General features: G+C 36.3%; 4 protein-coding genes across 4 annotated transcripts; all 4 read right to left on the minus strand.

Moving 5' to 3' along the window:
* Nucleotides 1–1,489: 1,489 nt before the first annotated feature.
* On the minus strand, nucleotides 1,490–2,534 carry LOC125196717 ((-)-isopiperitenol/(-)-carveol dehydrogenase, mitochondrial-like). The gene has a single exon (XM_048095330.1). The coding sequence runs from the start codon at nucleotides 2,453–2,455 to the stop codon at nucleotides 1,661–1,663; it is 795 nt and encodes a 264-aa protein (XP_047951287.1). The 5' UTR covers nucleotides 2,456–2,534; the 3' UTR covers nucleotides 1,490–1,660.
* A 6,992-nt stretch (nucleotides 2,535–9,526) lies between these two features.
* Nucleotides 9,527–9,877, minus strand: LOC125195623 ((-)-isopiperitenol/(-)-carveol dehydrogenase, mitochondrial-like). The gene has a single exon (XM_048093755.1). It carries the CDS (start codon nucleotides 9,875–9,877, stop codon nucleotides 9,527–9,529), a length of 351 nt encoding a protein of 116 aa, XP_047949712.1.
* A 3,124-nt stretch (nucleotides 9,878–13,001) lies between these two features.
* LOC125193631 ((+)-cis,cis-nepetalactol synthase NEPS3-like) lies at nucleotides 13,002–14,024 on the minus strand. The gene has a single exon (XM_048091465.1). It carries the CDS (start codon nucleotides 13,983–13,985, stop codon nucleotides 13,185–13,187), a length of 801 nt encoding a protein of 266 aa, XP_047947422.1. The 5' UTR covers nucleotides 13,986–14,024; the 3' UTR covers nucleotides 13,002–13,184.
* Nucleotides 14,025–17,339: 3,315 nt separating this feature from the next.
* LOC125196896 ((+)-cis,cis-nepetalactol synthase NEPS3-like) lies at nucleotides 17,340–18,452 on the minus strand. The gene has a single exon (XM_048095556.1). The coding sequence runs from the start codon at nucleotides 18,444–18,446 to the stop codon at nucleotides 17,643–17,645; it is 804 nt and encodes a 267-aa protein (XP_047951513.1). The 5' UTR covers nucleotides 18,447–18,452; the 3' UTR covers nucleotides 17,340–17,642.
* Nucleotides 18,453–19,879: the final 1,427 nt, after the last annotated feature.

Here is a 19,879-nt window from a genome sequence, read left to right on the forward strand (position 1 = left end):
AGATATTAATCACCACTACCCAATATATCAGGATTATTGGGTTGCGAAAAACCCGCACCATTTGATAAGTCAAAGTAGTGCATAATCAATACCGTATGCTCAATACTAACATATGTAGATTAAGAAATAGTATTTTATCAAGACCTAGTCTTTCAGTAGATAACATAAAGACACGTCTTGCTGTTAGATCCGTTCAGTGCTATACCACACCAATGTCATCTTATTTCAGTAAGGCTTAGAAATATGCGGACTGACATTGCAACCTTTCACGATAGGTAGTCAAAACCTATCTAGGTTGTGAAATTCTTCTTTTTCTTTTGCAAAGCATTGCATGGATCTGACCGTGTTACCTTAAAGTGGACGACGCCCACAACCGGTCTACTAAGCAAAAGACTTAGACTTTGTTTGCTTCTTATACATTTAAATATTTATAAAACATCTTATAAATGCACAAGCAAACACAATGTAATAATAATAGTGATTCTATTCGTGCGAGACTGCTCGAATAATACTGAATCAGGTTAAAAGTGGATTGTAGAGTTTTACGTATACAAGCAAGATTCTATTCGCGCGCGTAACTTGCTCTAAACATGCTTTTCAGTATACCAAACCTAACAGTATACTTGTCATGCCATGTTTTTATTTGATGGAATATATTTGATGTGGCTTTGTCATGTATGTTTAATTGAAGTCGGGCCCTAGTAGTGCCGCAAATGAGGTCACTTGATGATGACATGATAAATAAATTTTTATAAGATGTATTTTTTCAGCAAGAGTCAGCTGAATATATCAAGCACTCAACTTTGTATATATCTATAATATCTATCTATAACTATATAAAAGACGAGTTTTTCCTTTAATATTGAATATTTAAAAATTTTGGGCAAATCTAAATATTTGTAATAGCTGTAATGAATATTTATGTGTAATAAATATGATGAAATAATTTGATTACAAATATCTCTGAGTTGTGGTGTATTTGAGCGATTTCTTAATCATCATCAATTAATTAGCCAATATATATATTCCCAATATTAACAAATCATCTATTAGTCATTAAACTAGAAATTTGGAGTTTGGCACTATGCAGTGGCGGGGCTGCGGGGGCAGCGTTTAAAGCTCTAATGAAGAACTCAACTACTTAATACTAGCATTGTTGGTCCTGTGTTATTAAATGTTTTTGATATACATTTTAGCCAACTCTACTGAAATTTTCACTAAAGTAACTAGAATTTAATAACCAATTAAACCCTTTGACTATTTGAATTAATATCTACTAATATTTAGAAATACGACAGTACAGTTTTCAATGGGGCTAAATTCGGGTTTGTCAATAACAAAAATTCAACCAGTAATTGTTTTCTTCTATCATCATTTTTCCTGTAGATACATGTATAAAGAACCGATAAAGAAGCGTGAAATGAACTTATCATGCTTGACTCAACAAAAAATAAAAGAGTTAAAAGGCCAAAACAACGTACGCTTAGTTTATAATAAAATGTGGGTAGGAACGAATTAGAGGAATATGAGTTCACTACAAAAAATGGTAAAAAGAGAAATGAGACAAATTTTATGGAACAGATGAAAATGAAAAAATGGGACAAACTTTCCGATATCGCCATAGTTGAGCTTCTTTATTGGAATTTTAAATTTGATAATTTTATTCAAGGAATGGCGCAGCAACCATCCCACCATCCACCACCAAATTAACTCCGGTGAGCAACGCCGCCTCATCCGAAGCCAGGAACGCCACCGCGTCCGCCACGTGCTCGGCCGTGAGCGTCGCCCCTTTCAAGCTCTTGTAGGGCCCAATGAACCTCTCCATATCCTCCAACGCAAACCCCGTCTCCTCGGCCAGCGGCGTGTACACGAGCCCGGGCGACACGCTGTTCACCCGAATCCCGTGCTTCCCGAGCTGCAAGCTCGCGCACTCCATCAGCCCCAGCGTCGGGCACTTGGACATCATGTAGTCCGTCGTGTTCGCCATCGCCTTCACCGCCGCCAGACTCGCCATACAGACGATGGCCCCTCCCGTCCCCAGCTCCACCATCTTACGCGCCGCGTGCTTCACGCACACCGCCATGCTACGCGCGTTCACGCGCATCACGCGGTCGTATTCGGTCATGTCCAGCTCCAGGATCGTCTGAGGGAGCCTGGTGGCGGTGCCGGCGTTGCTGAACATGACGTCGAGGCCGCCGTGCGTCGTCGCCGTCCACCGGACCAGGTTCTCGACCTGGAGCTCGTCGGTCACGTCGCACCAGAAGAAGCTGCACCGCTCCAGGCCGATGGCTTTCGCCACGGCGTGGCCCTTTTCGGACTGGATGTCGGCGATCACCACCCTCCGCGCCCCGTGGTCCGCCAGGGCGCGGGCGGTCGTCTCGCCGAGGCCGCTGGCGCCGCCTGTCACGATGGCTACTTTGCCTTGAAGCTTTTGCTTCGTCAAATTGTTTGACATATTTGGGATTTAGATGCTAAAAGTAAAGAATATATGTCTATATATAGAGCAGGAAAGATGGATACAAAAATATTAGGACTACACGAGTTTCAATGTAAAATCGTTTTAATTATTTTCATTGTTTGGTTCGAATTCGGCCATTGTTTTGATGCGTACCCGAAAATGAAAAAAGACAGTTTTTCTTGGACGAATGTAGTACTTTATAGAGTTAGTAAATTCTATCAAATCAAGTAGTGTGTGTATATCGACGTAATGGTAGTGAGGCTAATTCATGATGCCAAAGGTCTTAGGTTGCAGTCCACCGTAATATTTCTGTTTATTTCTTTTTCAATACGAAAGAAAGAACTTAAAATGTGCTTTAATTGTTTTTCTTATAATTAAGTTATCTAATCAAATAGGAAAAAGGGTTTGGCAGATTTTAGTTAGAATGCTAATGCTTGCGGCTTGCCCACTATTTTTAAGTTACCACCTTTGATTATATATAGAGTGGGTCATTAAAGTGGCTAAATTAGTTGAAACTTTTAGTTGATTTGCAAATATAAAATTAATAGGAGAGGACCAAAAATGCTAAAAATTCCCTGAATAATTTATTAGAGTGTTGAAGCTAGCCCAATCTAATATGGTAGATGCCTAAAGTTTGTAAACCGGCGGTTATGGTTTGGGACCACTCGTTCCGGTTTAAGAAAATTGTGAATTAGAACCGGCCTGTGAGCATACTTGTCGGTTTCAGTTTGTAAACTGTTGGCTTTTCTGCGGTTTTCATGTTCCGATTCCGGTTTGGCTGTTTCTATCTTTTTTTTTATTATTTTTATTTTTATTTTATACACCCTTTCGCCCCACCACATGTGATGAATTTCTTTTGGGCACATGTTTAAGAAAATAATATATATTGAGTTATAGTGTAGAGAATAAAGTATGAGAGAAAAATATAAGAATGAGAGAAAATAAAGTAAGAGATGTTAAGTTTTGTTTATGTTAAAAAGGAAATTAATCACTTGTGGCATGGTGGAAAGTTGATTACTTGTGATGGGATAGAGGGAGTACATATTTTAAAAAATACTCCCACCGTCCCTGAAAGTTTGTCAAATTTATTTTCTGCACTCGTTTTGTAAAAATAATGCTCCCTCCGTCTCTGAAAATTTGTCACATTTCTTTTCTGCACTCGTTTTGTAAGAATAATACTCCCTCCGTCCCCCAAAAAATATGCACTTTGAGTTCGGCACGGGTTTTAATACAAAATTAGTAAAGTAAGAGAGATGTATAGAAAAAGTAATTAAAGTATTGTTAGTGGAGAATGAGTCTCCCCTCATTAGAGAGAAGAGTTTTCGATAGTGCATATTCTTGTGGGATGGACTAAAGGAAAAAGTGCATATTGTTGTGAGACGGAAAGAGTAATAAATAGTTAAAGTGGAGTGAGGATAAAGTAAGAAAGAGGATAATGTAGAGAAAAGTTTAAACTAAATTATTCTCTTTTACTTTACACTCGCCACTCTAAATATTTATTACTCCCTCCGTTCCATAGTAATAGAGTCATTTTGTCATTTTGGTACGTTCCATAGTAATAGAGTCATTTCTCTTTTTAGTAAAAGTCAACACATTTTTCCATTAATTGATGAGTGATTAATTGCATAGTGTCTATGTGACCTAATTGCGTATGAGAATTTTGATTGAGTTGAATAGTCAACTTGTTGAAATGTTGACGTGGCTATTGAATAGTCAAAGATGTGGAAAAATGATGTGGCCGTTGAAAGGTCAATACGTTGAGAAAATGAAGTGAAAGTGAAGAGATGATTGATTTGGAATATGTGAATATTTGATGCGGAGTAATATAATTGTGGGGAATTATTAATTTTTTTTGTTAAGGGATGAGTGAGAAAAATAATAGGAGCATTTTTAAAAATGTGGATTTTTCGACCCCCATGACTTTGGAAAAGAAATCCTATTATTCTTGGATTTAATTATTTGTTTAGGATAATTATCCAAATTAAATCCAAAGTCCGAATACTCCTAAATTTTTTCTTTAATTTTCGGCCCTCATGGTGGAAATTAAGGGATTTTCGAAAATCCCTATTTTGTGGAGGAAGGGATTATTCTTATTATTTTATTGATCCCTTATTTATTCTATTCCATGAATAAATATAAATAAACTAGAATATCTACCATATCTTGCCACATCCTAATTAAATTAGGATTTAAATTTATTCCTTGTTGGAAGAGGAAAATACACGCCACTTTTGGCTATACTTGGGGAGATTTAATTATTTATTCTTGCTCCTTGATATATTATTCTACTCCGTGAAATATTCAAATTAAATCATAGGCTATTTATTTAAGCCTAAATTTCGAATCCCTCATAATTCTCAACGGCTTTAACGCCACTTCCCCCATTATCTCTACCATATCTCTTCCAAACCTTGATTATTTAATTATTGGATATTATTATTTGGCACTCTATAAATAAGAGAGAGACCCTAACCCTAGAGATCAAAACCGGCGCCCCCACTCCCTCACTATTTTCGAAAATTTCTCTCCCACTCTCTCCAAGTTTTCTTCAAGTTTTCTTCAAGATTTCTTCGTCAATTGAGAAGAATTCAAGTTGAAGTTCAAGGTTTTATTGAAGAATCAAGGCTATAACTTGTAACTTGTTTCTACCGATCGTTCTTTTGAAAAAGGTACTTTAATTTTTTATTTTCTCTTCTTCTACCGATCAATCGGTATTCTTGAGTCCACATGCATTTAGAACGAGTGAAAGGGGATTAAATTGATGAATTTTGGGATGCACGGATGTGTGTGTGTGAGAAAACGTGTGTGTGCGCGTGATCGTGTGTGTGTGCGTGATTGTGTGCGTGCGTGTGCACGCCTCGATCGGCGTGCATGTGTGTGGTGTCGTGTGCATGTGTTGTGTGTGTAGAACACTCATGCGTGATACGAATTATTGGTGATTTTGGAATGATTATTTGAATAAAAATGGTATGTTAATCATACTTTGATTTTGATATTGAAGATTTTGAAAATAATCAATGGGAAAAAGGGAAACGTGAGATCATGCATGATATTGATCCATGATTGAAACTGATTTGTGATACTCCTAATTTAAAGGTGATACTTCGCGCTCTCAGCGTGATAAACGTGGAGAAGAGAGTACTATCGAGCTAAACCGACGAGGTGGGTTTTTTTTTTAAAAATAAGGACATTGTCCTAAAATGATATTGATGAGAATGAAAGATTTGTTATCATGCCTTGATTTGTTTTGTCGTGCCTATCCCTCGTAGCTATGCCACTATTGTTATAATCGAATTCGGATCCTTGTAGAGCCGCAAACTCTACTTGGGTTAGTGTACACCAATGTTAGACCGAGTGCTGGCGTACGGGTTGGCCGGTCTAGTGACCTGGATTGCGGCCGCATTCCTTGTCATGTAGAATGAGGATATGGTAAACGTCTATGAGAAAAATGGTTGCGCGACCGTGATATTTGAGAAAGAAGATATTTTGGTGCCTCGGGTCTTTCTAAAGTTAAAACCCCGACGGACACTTGAAAAATGGCATGATAATAACTATATTTGTGATAAAACTGTTTTCGGCAATGAGCCCATTGAGTATGATTATCGTACTCAGCCCTGCATGTGTTTTCCTTATGTGCAGGTTGAGTGTGACGAGCGGGCGGCGGTGTTGAGTAAGAAATAATAAAGATGATTTGTTGGTACTTAAAGTGTCGTTGTGTCTTCATACATAGCCTCACTTCTTTCTTGGTCGCTTCCGCTATTTATTATGAAAATTGTGATCTTTTGTTGGGGATAAATACTTTTACTTTCGTGGGTATGTTTTGGAATATGAACAGTTAGAAATATTTTTGGAAGAACTTTGTTAAGCTTTTATTTCAATAAATCTTTTTGATGGATTCCTTTACTAAGGCATTATTCTTCCTCTACTTAATTGTTCATTAAATGCTTTGGTCAAATCCCTTTTAAATGAAACCCTAGCCTATGATCTTTGATGCATTTATGTCTACCTAGTTAGCGAACGCCGCATTTATTATACCCTAAATGGGTGGGTCGTTACAGAAATGTGACAAACTTTCAGTAATGGAGGGAGTACAACGTTTAACCATAGTTCTCAGTGGACTTGCTATTATACTACTCCCTCCGTGTGCCATTAAATGTTCCATATTTGACCGGCAGGTTTTAAGAAATTGTTTAACTTTATGAAGGTAAGTAGGTAGAAAAGTTGGCCGAATGTGGAGCCTACTTTTATATATTAGTTTATAATAAAATGTGAGTGAAATGAGTTAGAGGAATGTAGGGTCCATTTATCAAATATGGTAAAAATGAAATGAGACATTTATTGGCGGACGGACGAAAAAAGAAAAATGAGACATTAAATGGCAGATGGGTTTTGTCAACGACGGACCCAGGTGGGGTCGGGCGGGGTCGGCCGACCCACTCTTGGTCCGTGAGTACTGCTTGGGAAGCTCTATAATCCGCCCTCCGATCAACGGCAACTCCACCTCCCCGACCCCACATACTACAACTCCGCCTCTACAGAAAACTAGAGAATGAATGAGAAGAGAGTAGAGAAATATAGAGAAACCATTGTTGTGGATTATAATAGGAAGGAAATTTAGAGAAGAATAATGAATTTAAAGTTACTGCAAAAATTTAGTGAAGAGGAAGCTCCATTGATGAATTTGGAGCTCGAAGAAAACTGTAAACTAGTTGCTTGGAAGAAGATAGGGAGCGGCGATTTAATAATCTAGGAATATTTTTTTATGGTTTTTATTTCATTATTTTTTAGTTTTATGCTGTAAACTAGTTTTATTTCATTATTTTTTTAGTTTTAATACTATGTTAATTTTAACTAGTGTAGTTAATTGATTTAATTCAAGTTTTATAAATTTTGTATTCAATTGTAACAAAAAGGACAACAAAAATGATAAAAATAATTATTTAATACTATATATTATATAATTATTATTTAAATATTACTCCATCCGTCCCCGATTAATTGTCATTCTTTTTCTATTACGGTCTGTCCCTCAATAATTGTCACACTTCATTTTTACCATGTATTAAATTTTCGGTCCGACCCCACTAGCTATATATTCTGGGTCGTCATTGGGTTTTGTATTATTAATAAGGATAAGACCAAAATTCTGAATTCGTGGTTTTGTATGTATGATTTGGTACACTGCTATGAAAACATATTTAATACCATCATCTAAACTTCGTTCTAGTGGTTTTTCCCGATTTAGATTTTTCACGAGAACATATGTAGTTCATCATGCTTCACTCAACAAAAAAGATAATTTAACAGGACCAACTTATCTAACAAAGGGTTTGAGACATTGTAATTAGAGTGGTGATGCTTGCCCACTATTACTATGTACTATAACTAACCACCTTGATTATATAGAGTGGGTCATTAAAGTGGTTGAATTAGTTGAAAGTTTTAGTCGACTTGCAAAAATACTCAAAAACTTAATAGGGTAAGACCTGAATAATTTATTTGAGTGCTAAAGCTTTCCCACTATATAATTTGGTAAATATAGGGATACCCAAAGTTAGTAAATCGGCGATTATAGTTCGGCACCACCGGTCCCAATTTCAGAAAATTGTGAACAGAAACCGGCCCGTGAGCATATTTCGCGGTTCCGTTTTTTGTTGTTAATTCGCCGTTTTCGGTGGTTTTCACTTTCCCGTTTGGTTGTTTCCAGGGTTTTTTTAATTATTAATTTAAAATTTTTAAAGTACATGTGTGAATTACTACGCATTAATGTAATTTTTATTATATTTGAAATATAAATTAAAACATAATTATTAGGATGGAGGAGTATATATTAAAGAGAATTTGGATTGTATATTTGATTATGCAAAATAACGGAATACTAACTAGTATGATTTTCTAGGATTGCATACGATTTTTTAAGTTCACGTGTGCATATGTTATTTACTACTACCTCCGTCACAAAAGAATAGATAAAGCCGTAAACGACACGAGTTTTAATACGTAATTAGTAATATAAGAGAGGAGGGAAAATTGTGGTGAAAGTAGTGTTAGTGGATTATGGGATCGACATTTAGAATGATGATATGGTTAATATTTATTTAAAACTTTCTATATTTAAAATTAGTCTAATTTTTGTAGAGAACCCAAAATGGTAAAATTAGTCTATTTTTTTAGACAGTTATATCAATTATTAATATAAATAAGATTAAATCCTCTATGCCACTGGTGTTCGGTTTACAAGATTATATCCGAGATTAAATTTGTAGTGTGTTTGGTTCATGAGATTCAACCCCATAACTCAATCCTATATGGATAATCATGAGATAATTATTCATAGCTAACCCTCTATGACTAAAATAATCTCACAATTCAATCCTAGATTTTATCTTTGGTATTATTTTATCTTGGAAATCGAACACTATTTTAATAGATTAATTGTATATGCTAGTTGGTGATAATTCAACTATTTTATTGTGCAGTTCTCCTTCCGTCCCAATTAAATTGGTACAAACTTTTGGATACATAGATTAAAAATTTATATTAAAATAAACTAAATGAAAATAAAATAAATATGAGAGGGAAAAAAGTAGGAGAATGAAGAGAAAATAAAGTAGGTGATGCATAAAGTAAGAATGACTGGATTAGTGGAAAAGTAGTGGAAGGATTAGTGGAATGTGAGTACTTCTTTTATATAGTTTTATTATAAATATGAGTGTAATAAAGTCAACGTATTATGTAGTCAATTATAAAAAATAGTAAAAAAAAATGGTACTTTTATTGATAGACGAACAAAAATGCAGAATGGGACGATCATTGATAGATGAAGGAAGTACATAATATTCGGGAGTAAGGAGTACTTATTAATTAGAGTTTAAACTTTTAATTTAATAAAAAAAGAGAAATATACATACATAGTACTACCCCGTCTCACTCTTTTACTTTATTCTCTATTTCTTATTTTATTCTCTTTTTATCTTTCTTATTTTCTCCTCTCTTATATTTTATTCTTTCCACTCAACTTAATAATATTATTTTCTTAAATTACTATTCAAAGATTGACTACTTTGATCAAAGGAATGGCATGGCAATCGTCCCGCTATCCACCGCCAAATCAACTCCGGTGAGCAACGCCGCCTCATCCGAAGCCAGAAACGCCACCGCGTCGGCCACGTGCTCGGCCGCGAGCGTTGCCCCTTTCAAGCTCCTGTAGCGCCCGATACGCTTCTCCATATACTCGGCCGAAATCCCGTTTTTTTCGGCGAGCGCTGTTTGTATCACGCCGGGCGACACGCTGTTCACCCGAATCCCGTGCTTCCCGAGCTGCAAGCTCGCGGACCGCATCAGCCCCAGCACCGCCCCCTTCGACATCACGTAGTCCGTCAGGTTCTCCGTCGCCTTCTCCGCCACCACACTCCCCATACAGATGATAGCCCCCCTCGTCCCTTTGGTGTCTCTTGAGTTACTAAGTCGACCACAATTATAGATTAAACCCCCTCCCAGGGTGAGAAACCTGTAGATTAAGTGCTAGGATTGAAGTCCCCTTCTAATCCTAAAACCCCTAACTCCAAAAAGCTCGACTAGGTCCAAGACCTCACTCAAAACCTCAACTCTCCCGAGTTTTATTGCATTAAGGTGTGAATTATTCTTATTTCCAGATTAATTATTTCATCTCCCGATTAATCTAATTAATCCTAAACAATCAAGTGGTGATCAAGCAATTGAAAGGAATAAACCCAAGAATAATCAAATAACTACAAGAGCAATGTAAGAACAAGATTAATTGGATAAAAACTATGAAATTAATGCATCTTCACCAAGAATTCTACAAAAGGTGTTTAGCTACTCATGTTCTTCACAAAAACCATGTTTGAAACAAAGAATTCAATGAAATACATGGAGAAAAGATTAAGATACTCCTGTGAGAATGAATCTATGGAATTGCAACTTCAATCTTCCTTGGAAGTCTTCAATCTTCAATTCTCTCTCTCAAAGGTATTCTTGGGGGTGTATGTGAGTGTTGGAGGCGGTAGATGTTGAATGAATGTGAACCCTAGGCGTTTTCCCTTTAATCTACTATCAAAAATCGCGTTTTTGGCAAGAAAATACGCCAAAATAACGTACCCGGCCGGGTAGAATTACAAAGAGTAAAATTCACCCGGCCGGGTGGTCATTTTCGACCCCTTTCTGGCCATTTCCCGCTGAGTTACAGTACCCGGCCGGGTGAATTTACAGTGTATAAATTCACCCGGCCGCGTGGAGGTTTCTGGACTGCGCAGTGTTCTTGTAACGCCCATAACTTCTTCTACCGAACTCCGATAGAGGCGTGCAAGATACCAACGCGAAGCTCTTTCGAAGACGAAGAGATTGATATGCATTATGGGCTGATTGGACTTCAAAATCTCCAGTAAATATTATCTCAAAGCAAGGCTGTTGCACATCTACAGTCCACCTTATCTAACAAAGGGTTTGGGAGATTTTAATTAGTGTGGTGATGCTTGCCCTCTATTACCACGTGCTTTGTTACCACCTTGATTATATAGAGTGGGTCAGTAAAGTGGTTGAATTAATTGAAAATTTTAGTCGACTTGCAAATATACTGAAAAATTAATAGGGTAAGACGAAAAATGCTGAAATTTTCCTGAATAATTTATTAGAGTGCCGAAGCTTCCCCACTATAATTTGGTATAAATAGAATGGAGAGTGATGAATTGCTAACTAATTAACAATTCTAAATTAAAACTAAATCTTAGCCATTACATTAGAAGATCTAGTGGTTGAAATAATGTCACATGCATTATATTTTTAATTAAGAAAATTAATAAACAATATTAGAGGGTATTAATGTCAATTTTCTCTCATTAAAATCATCTTAAAACTTTAAATTTACGTAACTCTCTCGATTTAAATTATTTTTTCACAAAAAATATATTAAATTAAAGATAATTTTATAAGGATACCAACGAGATCTCAATTGCATATGTTGCGACGACGTTCGAATGATGAAATTTGATATTTTTTATTTTAGTTTTTGTAAATGTTGATAACCAAATTTTTATCAACAAATACATCAAAAAAATCTCAATAAAACCATGTAAAAATCTCAATAAAACCATGTAAAAATCTCAATAAATATGTGTTGCTATTTTCTTGTACTAGTGTTGATATTCTTATGTCATATTGTAGATATTTGTAATACACTATGTTGATATAAAAAAACATTCACAAAAATTATCATATGATAACATAATGACGATATTACCCTTTTGTTGATATTTTGCCTACTATTTATTGAGATTCGTAAGATTTAATATGATCCACTCAATTTAAAATCTAAGGGTGGAGATTTGGTCTTGATTTTGGATTAGGGTGCTATAAGCATTAGAATATGACCTCATATAGAGATACCCAAAGTTCATAAATTGGCGATTATGGTTCAGCACCACTGGTCCCGATTTTTAGAAAATTGTGAACTGGAACCAGCCCGTGAGCATATTCGGCGGTTCTGATTTTGGTTCGTAAATTGGCATTTTTTCAACAGTTTTCCCTTTGGCTGTTTCCAGTTATTATTATTATTACTACTACTACTACTACTATTATTATTATTATTATTATTATTATTATTATTATTATTTTATTATTATTATTATTTAATTTTGTAAGTACATGTGTGAAATAATATGTATTAATGTAATTTTTATTATATTCAAAATATAAATTAAAATGAAATAATTATTAGTAGGAGTATATATATATGAAGAAGAATTTGGACTATATATTTGATTATGCAAATTAAATAACGGAATACTACCTATGATTTTTCTAGCGGTGCATACATTTTTTTTAGTTCATGTGTGCATATGTTATTTACTACTACCTCCGTCAGACAAAATAGATAAAATTGTAAATGTCACGACTTTTAATGCGCAATTGGTAAAGTAAAAACGAATGAGGGAAAATTATGGTGAAAGTAATGTTAGTGGATTATGGAGTCCACATTTAAAATGATGTGCATTGTTAGTAGTATTTGTTTAAAACACCATATTTAGAATTGGTCTAATTTTTGTGGATAATCCAAAATAATAAAATTCCTCACATATAATGGAACAAAGGGAGTATATGTATATTCAAAACAAGATAGACTTGCAATAATGAATAGTGGCCAAGTGTAGTTGAATTAGTTGAAAAGGTTAGCAGACCTGTTATAATCTTAGGTGGTGTTCGGTTTCCTTGATAAAATAATACTAAGATATAATCTAGGATTGAGTTGTGAGATTATTTTAGTCATAGGGGGTTAGCTTCGACTAATTATCACATAATTATCCATCTAGGATTGAGTTATCTTATGAACCAAACACACTACATATTTAATCTCGAGATATAATCTTGCAAACTGAACAACCCACTTAGTAAAAGATTAATAGTATAGGACCTAAAATTAGCTTTTTAAATGCTTAGAGCTTTAATCGACTCTCCCGGTGCCAAAATTCTGAATACCTGGTCCTGTATGTATAGAGATCAATTGCGCAGAAAAGAACTGATAAAGAAAATCCAAAAATGAATTTATTACGCTTGACTCAACCAAAAAAAAAAATGTAACAATTCAAGAAAAGAAAATCCAATTTTATTTAACAATCGCCATAGCGATTGGGTGGCGCTCGGGCGCATTTTGGGGTAATCTAGCTTGTTTTATTGGAATTGTAGAATTGATAATTTATTCAAACATTGATTAGTTTGACTCAAGGAATGGCATGGCAACGATCCCACCATCCACCTTCAAATCAACTCCGGTGACGAGCGCCGCCTCATCCGAAGCCAGAAACGCCACCGCGTCCGCCACATTCTTCTCGGTGACCGTCTCCCCCTTCAGGCTCATGTAGGGCCCAATGTACTCCGCCAGCGCCTCGGGCGTGGGCAGCCCATTATTCGCGGCGAGCGGCGTGTACACCATCCCGGGCGACACGCTGTTCACCCGAATCCCGTGCTTCCCGAGCTGCAGGCTCGCGGAGCGCATCAGCCCCAGCACCGCCCGCTTCGACATCACGTAGTCCGTGGTGTTCATCATCTGCTTCTCCGCGGCCGTGGTCGCCGTGCAGATGATGGCGCCCCTCGTGCCCAGTTCCACCATCTTACGCGCGGCGTGCTTCACGCACAGCGCCATGCTGCGCGGGTTCACGCGCATGACGCGGTCGAACTGCTCCATGTCCAGGTCGAGGACGGTCTGGAGGACGGTGCTGACGACGGCGGCGTTGCTGAACATGACGTCGAGGCCGCCGTACTTCTGCACCGTCCACTTGACCAGGTTCTCGACCTCGAGCTCCTCGGTCAAGTCGCACCAGAAGAAGCTGCACCGGTCCAGGCCGATGGCTTTCGCCGCGGCGTGGCCCTTTAGGGACTGGATGTCGGCGATCACCACGCGCGCGCCGAGGTCGGCCAGGACGCGGGCGGTGGTCTCGCCGATGCCGCTGGCGCCGCCGGTTACGATGGCTACTTTGCCTTCAAGCTTTTTCCCCGTTGAATTGTTTGACATGTTTAGGATTTAGAGATTAGGTTTAGGATTTAGAGATTAGGGTTGATAATGTGTTACTAATAGCAAAGGATTTATGTTTATATATATATAAGAATATTACTGGTCTAGGTGGTGGTGGAGTACACAGGTTTTAAATTTAAAATGGGCTTGAATTGCTTTTCTTATAGGAGGACCAACTTATCTTAAATCAAATAGGCAAAGGGTTTGGCATATTTTAATTGAAGTGCTGATGCTTGCCCACTATTATTAAGTTAACACTATGGTTATATAGAGTGGGTCATTAAAGTGGTAGAATTAGTTGAAAATTTCAGTATATTTTTTGGGCGGCACGGGATTTTATACAGCTTTATTTTGTGTGTTAAGTGGAAAGAGTAAAGTAAGAGAGAGGGAATAAAGTAGAGAGAAAGAATGTTCTCATTTTTAATAATGAGTCATCTTGGTTGAGACAAACAAAAAAGGAAAGTGGATCAAATTCAATAGAACAGAGGGAGTAATATTTAAGTAGCACTAGCTTCGTTAATAAAATGTAAACATACATTAGCTTGCAAATATGTATTAATCATTTAAGAATATAAAATTATTGTAAATATTATATACATTCAAAATCATCGTAAAAATTATATACAAATGTGATATAAATACAGCAATAAATATTTAGATTTTAAAAATATTTAAATGTTTATTTTGTTACATAGAAAATAATTAAGATGCATGGATCACAAATTATAAGTAATTTAGTAAAAAAAAGATTAACACAAAATAAAAAATAATGTTAACTAAAGAATAAATATATAACAACATAATATATGCAAATTAGTAAAAGTTTAGATTTTATAAAGTATTTAAAGGTATTACTTTGATGTATGAAAGAATTATGAATTGATAAACTAAAAGAGTCAAAAATGAAAAAACATGTTCTTATTAAGGGTTGATCCCTAGGTCTCTTAGAAATAAACAAACCTCCAAACCACTAGACTACACCATTAAATATGACATTTATTGAAAACAAAGTATATTTCTACACTCCATGGAGGGGGCGAATATCATATTTTCGGCTCGATTCATAGAAAAATTTAGGCTTTCCGAAGGCCGGGAGGGGGCAACCGCCCCATGGCCCCCTAAATCAGCCACTGAATGAATGAAACTGACAGAGAAAACATACATAATCCCTAATTTCTTGAATTCCTAACTAATTTATACTCCCACCATCCTACAACAATATGTATATTGTGTTGGACACATTTTAATGCACAATAGGAAAAAAGAAATGGAAAATGAGTCTCATCTCAATAGAGAGTAAAGAGTTTATAAATTAGAAAGTACATAATCTCGTGGGACGGACTAAAAATAAAGAGTGTATATTTTGTGGGACGAAGGGAGTAATATTTAAACTTAATGAAAAAATAATGAATCCCCTATTTATAAATGACTTGGAAACCCAAGGACTACAAAGGAAATAAAATAAAATTATAAAAAGTTAAAAAATAATAAAATAATTATTTTACCTCTTAAACTAGTGGCGAAGCCAGAAATTTTACGAGGGGGCCCCAAATTAATGTTAATAGTCATATGATTTTTCGATGTTCGTGCGTGGGAAGCTCAAAATAATCGATATTCTACGAGTATATAATGGATGAAAGGAAATTTTTATAATGTTTAAATGTCACGATAGAAAATACTATAAACTAGTATAACAAGTAAAAGAGGAGTGTTATATTGTTAACTCAATACCTAATTGCTAACTACAATTAAATAATAGCCACATTAGATATTCAAATCAAGGGCCTAGATCATCAGCCCCGGAATGTCAATACGAGCAACAAAAAAATCAATAAGGGTATTAAGATCAATTTACAACAAATTAGTTGTAACTAACTTTTAAAAAATATCCCATAACTTTAAAACGGATATAACTTTCTCGATTTAAATTATTTTTTCGCACAACATATATCAAATTAAAGATAATTTTGTAAGGTTCTAACGAGAATCTCACTTGCATATGTTCAAATGTCAAAATTTGAAAAAAAAAATTTGAAAATTTTTTCAATTTTTTCGTACAACAACAAATGTCACCATTATATATAAAATATGTCAATAGAATACATGTAGAATGTCATTCTTAAAGCAATGTGTTGTTATTCTCAAAGCATTGTGTTGATATTTTCAAAACAGTATATTGACATTTTCATCCAAAACCCTGATTTAGTAGTTTTTTTTTAATATTTTTCGATTGAATTAATAAAAATAAAAAATTACATGTGGCAAATTTAGACCACTAGATTTTTAAAATTCTATGATATTAAATTAGTTGTAGTTAGCAACTAGAGAGTGAGTTAGCAATGGATCATAAAGCCACATATGGGAATTGAACCTGGGACATGATAGAAAGGAGGCACAGTCTCGAACCACATGCATATATAACCTCTTGTTTATATATAACTAGTATCATCTCCCGTGCTACGCACGGATCATGTAATTTTTATGTATTGATTGAATATTCAAAATAAAATTAACATAAATAAAAATTAATATCATTACGTAAACTCCAAATATAAAAATTGTATAATAATATTTTATAAGGTAAATAAAAGCATATTAAATTAATTAAATATATATTTAATATAAAAAACAAATGCTTATTACAACACTTTAAAATATATGTGTATGTTTAAAGGTAAAAAGAAATGTGGTTTATATGCCTGCAATGTTGTGCCTCTTACTGGTGAAAAAGCTTTTGCCAATATTGTTAAATCTGATAAAACTATGTTGTGGCATAATAGGCTTGGTGACCTGAGTGCAAAAGGTTTGAATATTCTGAAAAGCATGCTATTCTGTCCAGTGATGATGTCCATAGTGAGTTGCCTTTTTGTGATTCATGTGTGCTGGATAAACAGCATAAGGTCTCCTTTCCTTCTCCTGTGCCTACTAATGTTAGTAAGTGTGTTCTTGAGTATTTGCATATAGATGTTTGGGGCCCTGCTTCTGTGTCTTCTCACTCTGGTGTTGTGTACTTTTGATTTGTGATTGATGATTTCTCTAGAAAAGTTTGGTGTTTTCTCGTAAGACATAAATATGAAGTGTTTGAGAAGCTAAAAACTTGGAAGACTTTGATTGAAACTCAGACATGTAAAAGGATTAAGGCCATCAGAACTGAGAATGGTCTTGAGTTTTGCAATAAGCAGATTGATGATTTGTGTGCTGGTTTTGGATTAAAAAGACATAATACTGTTTCTTATACCCCACATCAAAATAAGATTGCCGAGAGAATGAATATGACTTTACTTGACAAAATGAGATGCATGCTTTCAAAATAAAAAAGTGGGTTTTATATTCCACCAATTTTTTCAACCGATTATTCCTTACATTTCTTAAAACATGTCCCCATAATAAAAATAACTTCTATTGTGGGACGGAGGGAGTATTTTAAAGACCAGATCGGGTCCGCCTTTTGACGGTCCGATCGTAAACCGGCAGGCAGTCTGGTCCAACCGTCCAGTGAAACCAATGTGGACCGATGAAACCAGTCGCTCGGACCGGTTCGATCGGACATCAAAAGCAGAAGCCGACTTTTAATTTTTTAAAATGTTTTTTAAAATTTTTAAAAAAAGCGTTGCTAATAAGGTTTAATTTATTTTGTGTTATAAAAACATTGGTTGATTAATTTGATTCGAGGAATGGCATGGCAACCATGCCACCATCCACCGCCAAATCAACTCCGGTAACTAACGCTGCCTCATCCGAAGCCAGAAACGCCACCGCATCCGCCACATTCTCCGCCGTGAGCGTTGCCCCTTTCAAGCTCGTGTAGGGCCCAAGATACTTCTCCACATCCGCGGCCGTCTCAATCCCCTGCCTAGCCGCAAGCGGCGTGAGCACCGCCCCCAACGACACGCTGTTCACCCGAATCCCGTGCTTCCCGAGCTGCAAGCTCGCCGACCGCATCAGCCCCAGCACCGCCCGCTTCGACATCACATAGTCAGTCAAGTCCACCGTCGCCTTCTCAGCCGCTGCACTCGCCGTGCAGATGATAGCTCCTCCGGTTCCCAATTCCACCATCTTACGCGTCGCCTGCTTCACGCACACCGCCATCCCACGCGCGTTCACGCGCATCACGCGCTCGTATTCCGAAAAATCCAAGTCCAGGATGGTCTGAGGGAGGCTGCTCACGGTGCCGGCGTTGCTGAACATTACGTCGAGGCCACCGTGGGTCGTCGCCGTCCATTCGACCATGGCCGCGACTTGTTCCTCGTCCGCCACGTCGCACTGGACGTAGCTGCAGCGCTGCAGGCCGATGGATTCGGCCACAGCGCGGCCCTTTTCAGATTGGATATCGGCAATCACCACCGCACGCGCCCTGTGATCAGCCAGGACGCGGGCGGTGGTCTCGCCGATGCCGCTGGCGCCGCCGGTTACAATTGCTACTTTGCCTTGAAGCTTTTTCTTCATCAAATTGTTTGACATATTTTGGATTTAGAGATTGATGTGTTAGTAAAAGCAAAGGATTTAGGTCTATTTATAGAGAAAGAAAGATGGATACAAGCAAAAGGAAAATACTCTCTCACCGTTCCTTAAACTTTGTCATATTTTAACCGGTCACGAATTTTAAGAAATGTACTACCTCCGTCCCCCAAATTTTGGCACACTTTAACCCGACACGGGTTTTAAGAAATGTAATGAAAAGTGAGTTAAAAAAGTTGGTGGAATGTGGGTCCTACTTTTAAAGTATTAGTTTTATAATAAAATGTGAGTAGAAATGAGTTAGTGGAATATGGGGTCCACTACCGAAAATGGTAAAAGTGAAGTGTGTCAAATTTTCAGGGACGGACCGAAATGATAAACTGTGTCAAAATTTGGGGGACGGAGGTAGTAATAGAGAGTGAGTTGAATAAAGTTAGTGGAGAGTGGATCCTACTTTTATATACTCCCTCCGTCTGTAAAATATTGTCCATGTTTAACTCGACACGAGTTTTAAGAAATGTAAAAAAAAGTTGGTGGAAAAAATTAGTGGAATGTAAATTCCACATTTATATACTATTAGTTTTATAATAGAATGTGCGTGTAATGTGTTAGTGGAACGTGTGGTCAATTTACCAAATATGACAAAAAAACAAAGTGGACAACATTTTGCGGACGAACCGAAATGGCGAAACTGGACATCATTTCACGGACGGAGGAAGTATTAGTTTTATAATAAACCGTGAGTTGGATTGAGTTAGCTTAACAGTCCTATATATTTAGAAATGTAGGTGTTGCGTGACTAGATTTTACCTAATTAAATTGTAAAAAGGGTTTAGGGTTCGGCGGATTTTAATTAGCTAGAGTGGTGAAGCAATTGTCTCACTATTACTAGATTTCTTAGTGTTCATATATTATTTGATCAAACTTTGGATTTTGTTGATGTTGAGAAAGAGACCTATATTTCTGCTGATAAAAATGGTGTGAGAAGAGAAAGGATGTGTTTTGTGTGGTGAAGTTGTAAATAATGATAGCCCGAGATGAAATAACAAAAAAAGCAACACATAAATCGACGTCGTTTTGATAACTAATTAGATGGATTTTTATATCTATTTGAATTTTTATATATTTTATGAAAAAACGAATTAAATTTGGTCATGTCCTATTAATTTTTTTTATACATTTTAGCCAACTCTACTGAAATTTCACTAATTCAACTAGAACTAGTACTTAATGTCCAATTAAACCTTTTGAAAAAACGAATTCAATTTGGGACTGTTAAGAACACCAACTCACCCACGTTTCGTAATTTTTTTTATTTTCAATAAGCAATAAAACTCATCTCTACGTTTAGACGATTCCTATAATAAAATCCAACTCTACGTGAGAGCTATAGTAAAATCAATGTTTAGACGATAATGTGAGAGCTATAGTAAAAT

This window comes from Salvia hispanica, chromosome 6 (assembly GCF_023119035.1).
Source record: "Salvia hispanica cultivar TCC Black 2014 chromosome 6, UniMelb_Shisp_WGS_1.0, whole genome shotgun sequence".
Taxonomy (NCBI): Eukaryota; Viridiplantae; Streptophyta; class Magnoliopsida; order Lamiales; family Lamiaceae; genus Salvia; species Salvia hispanica.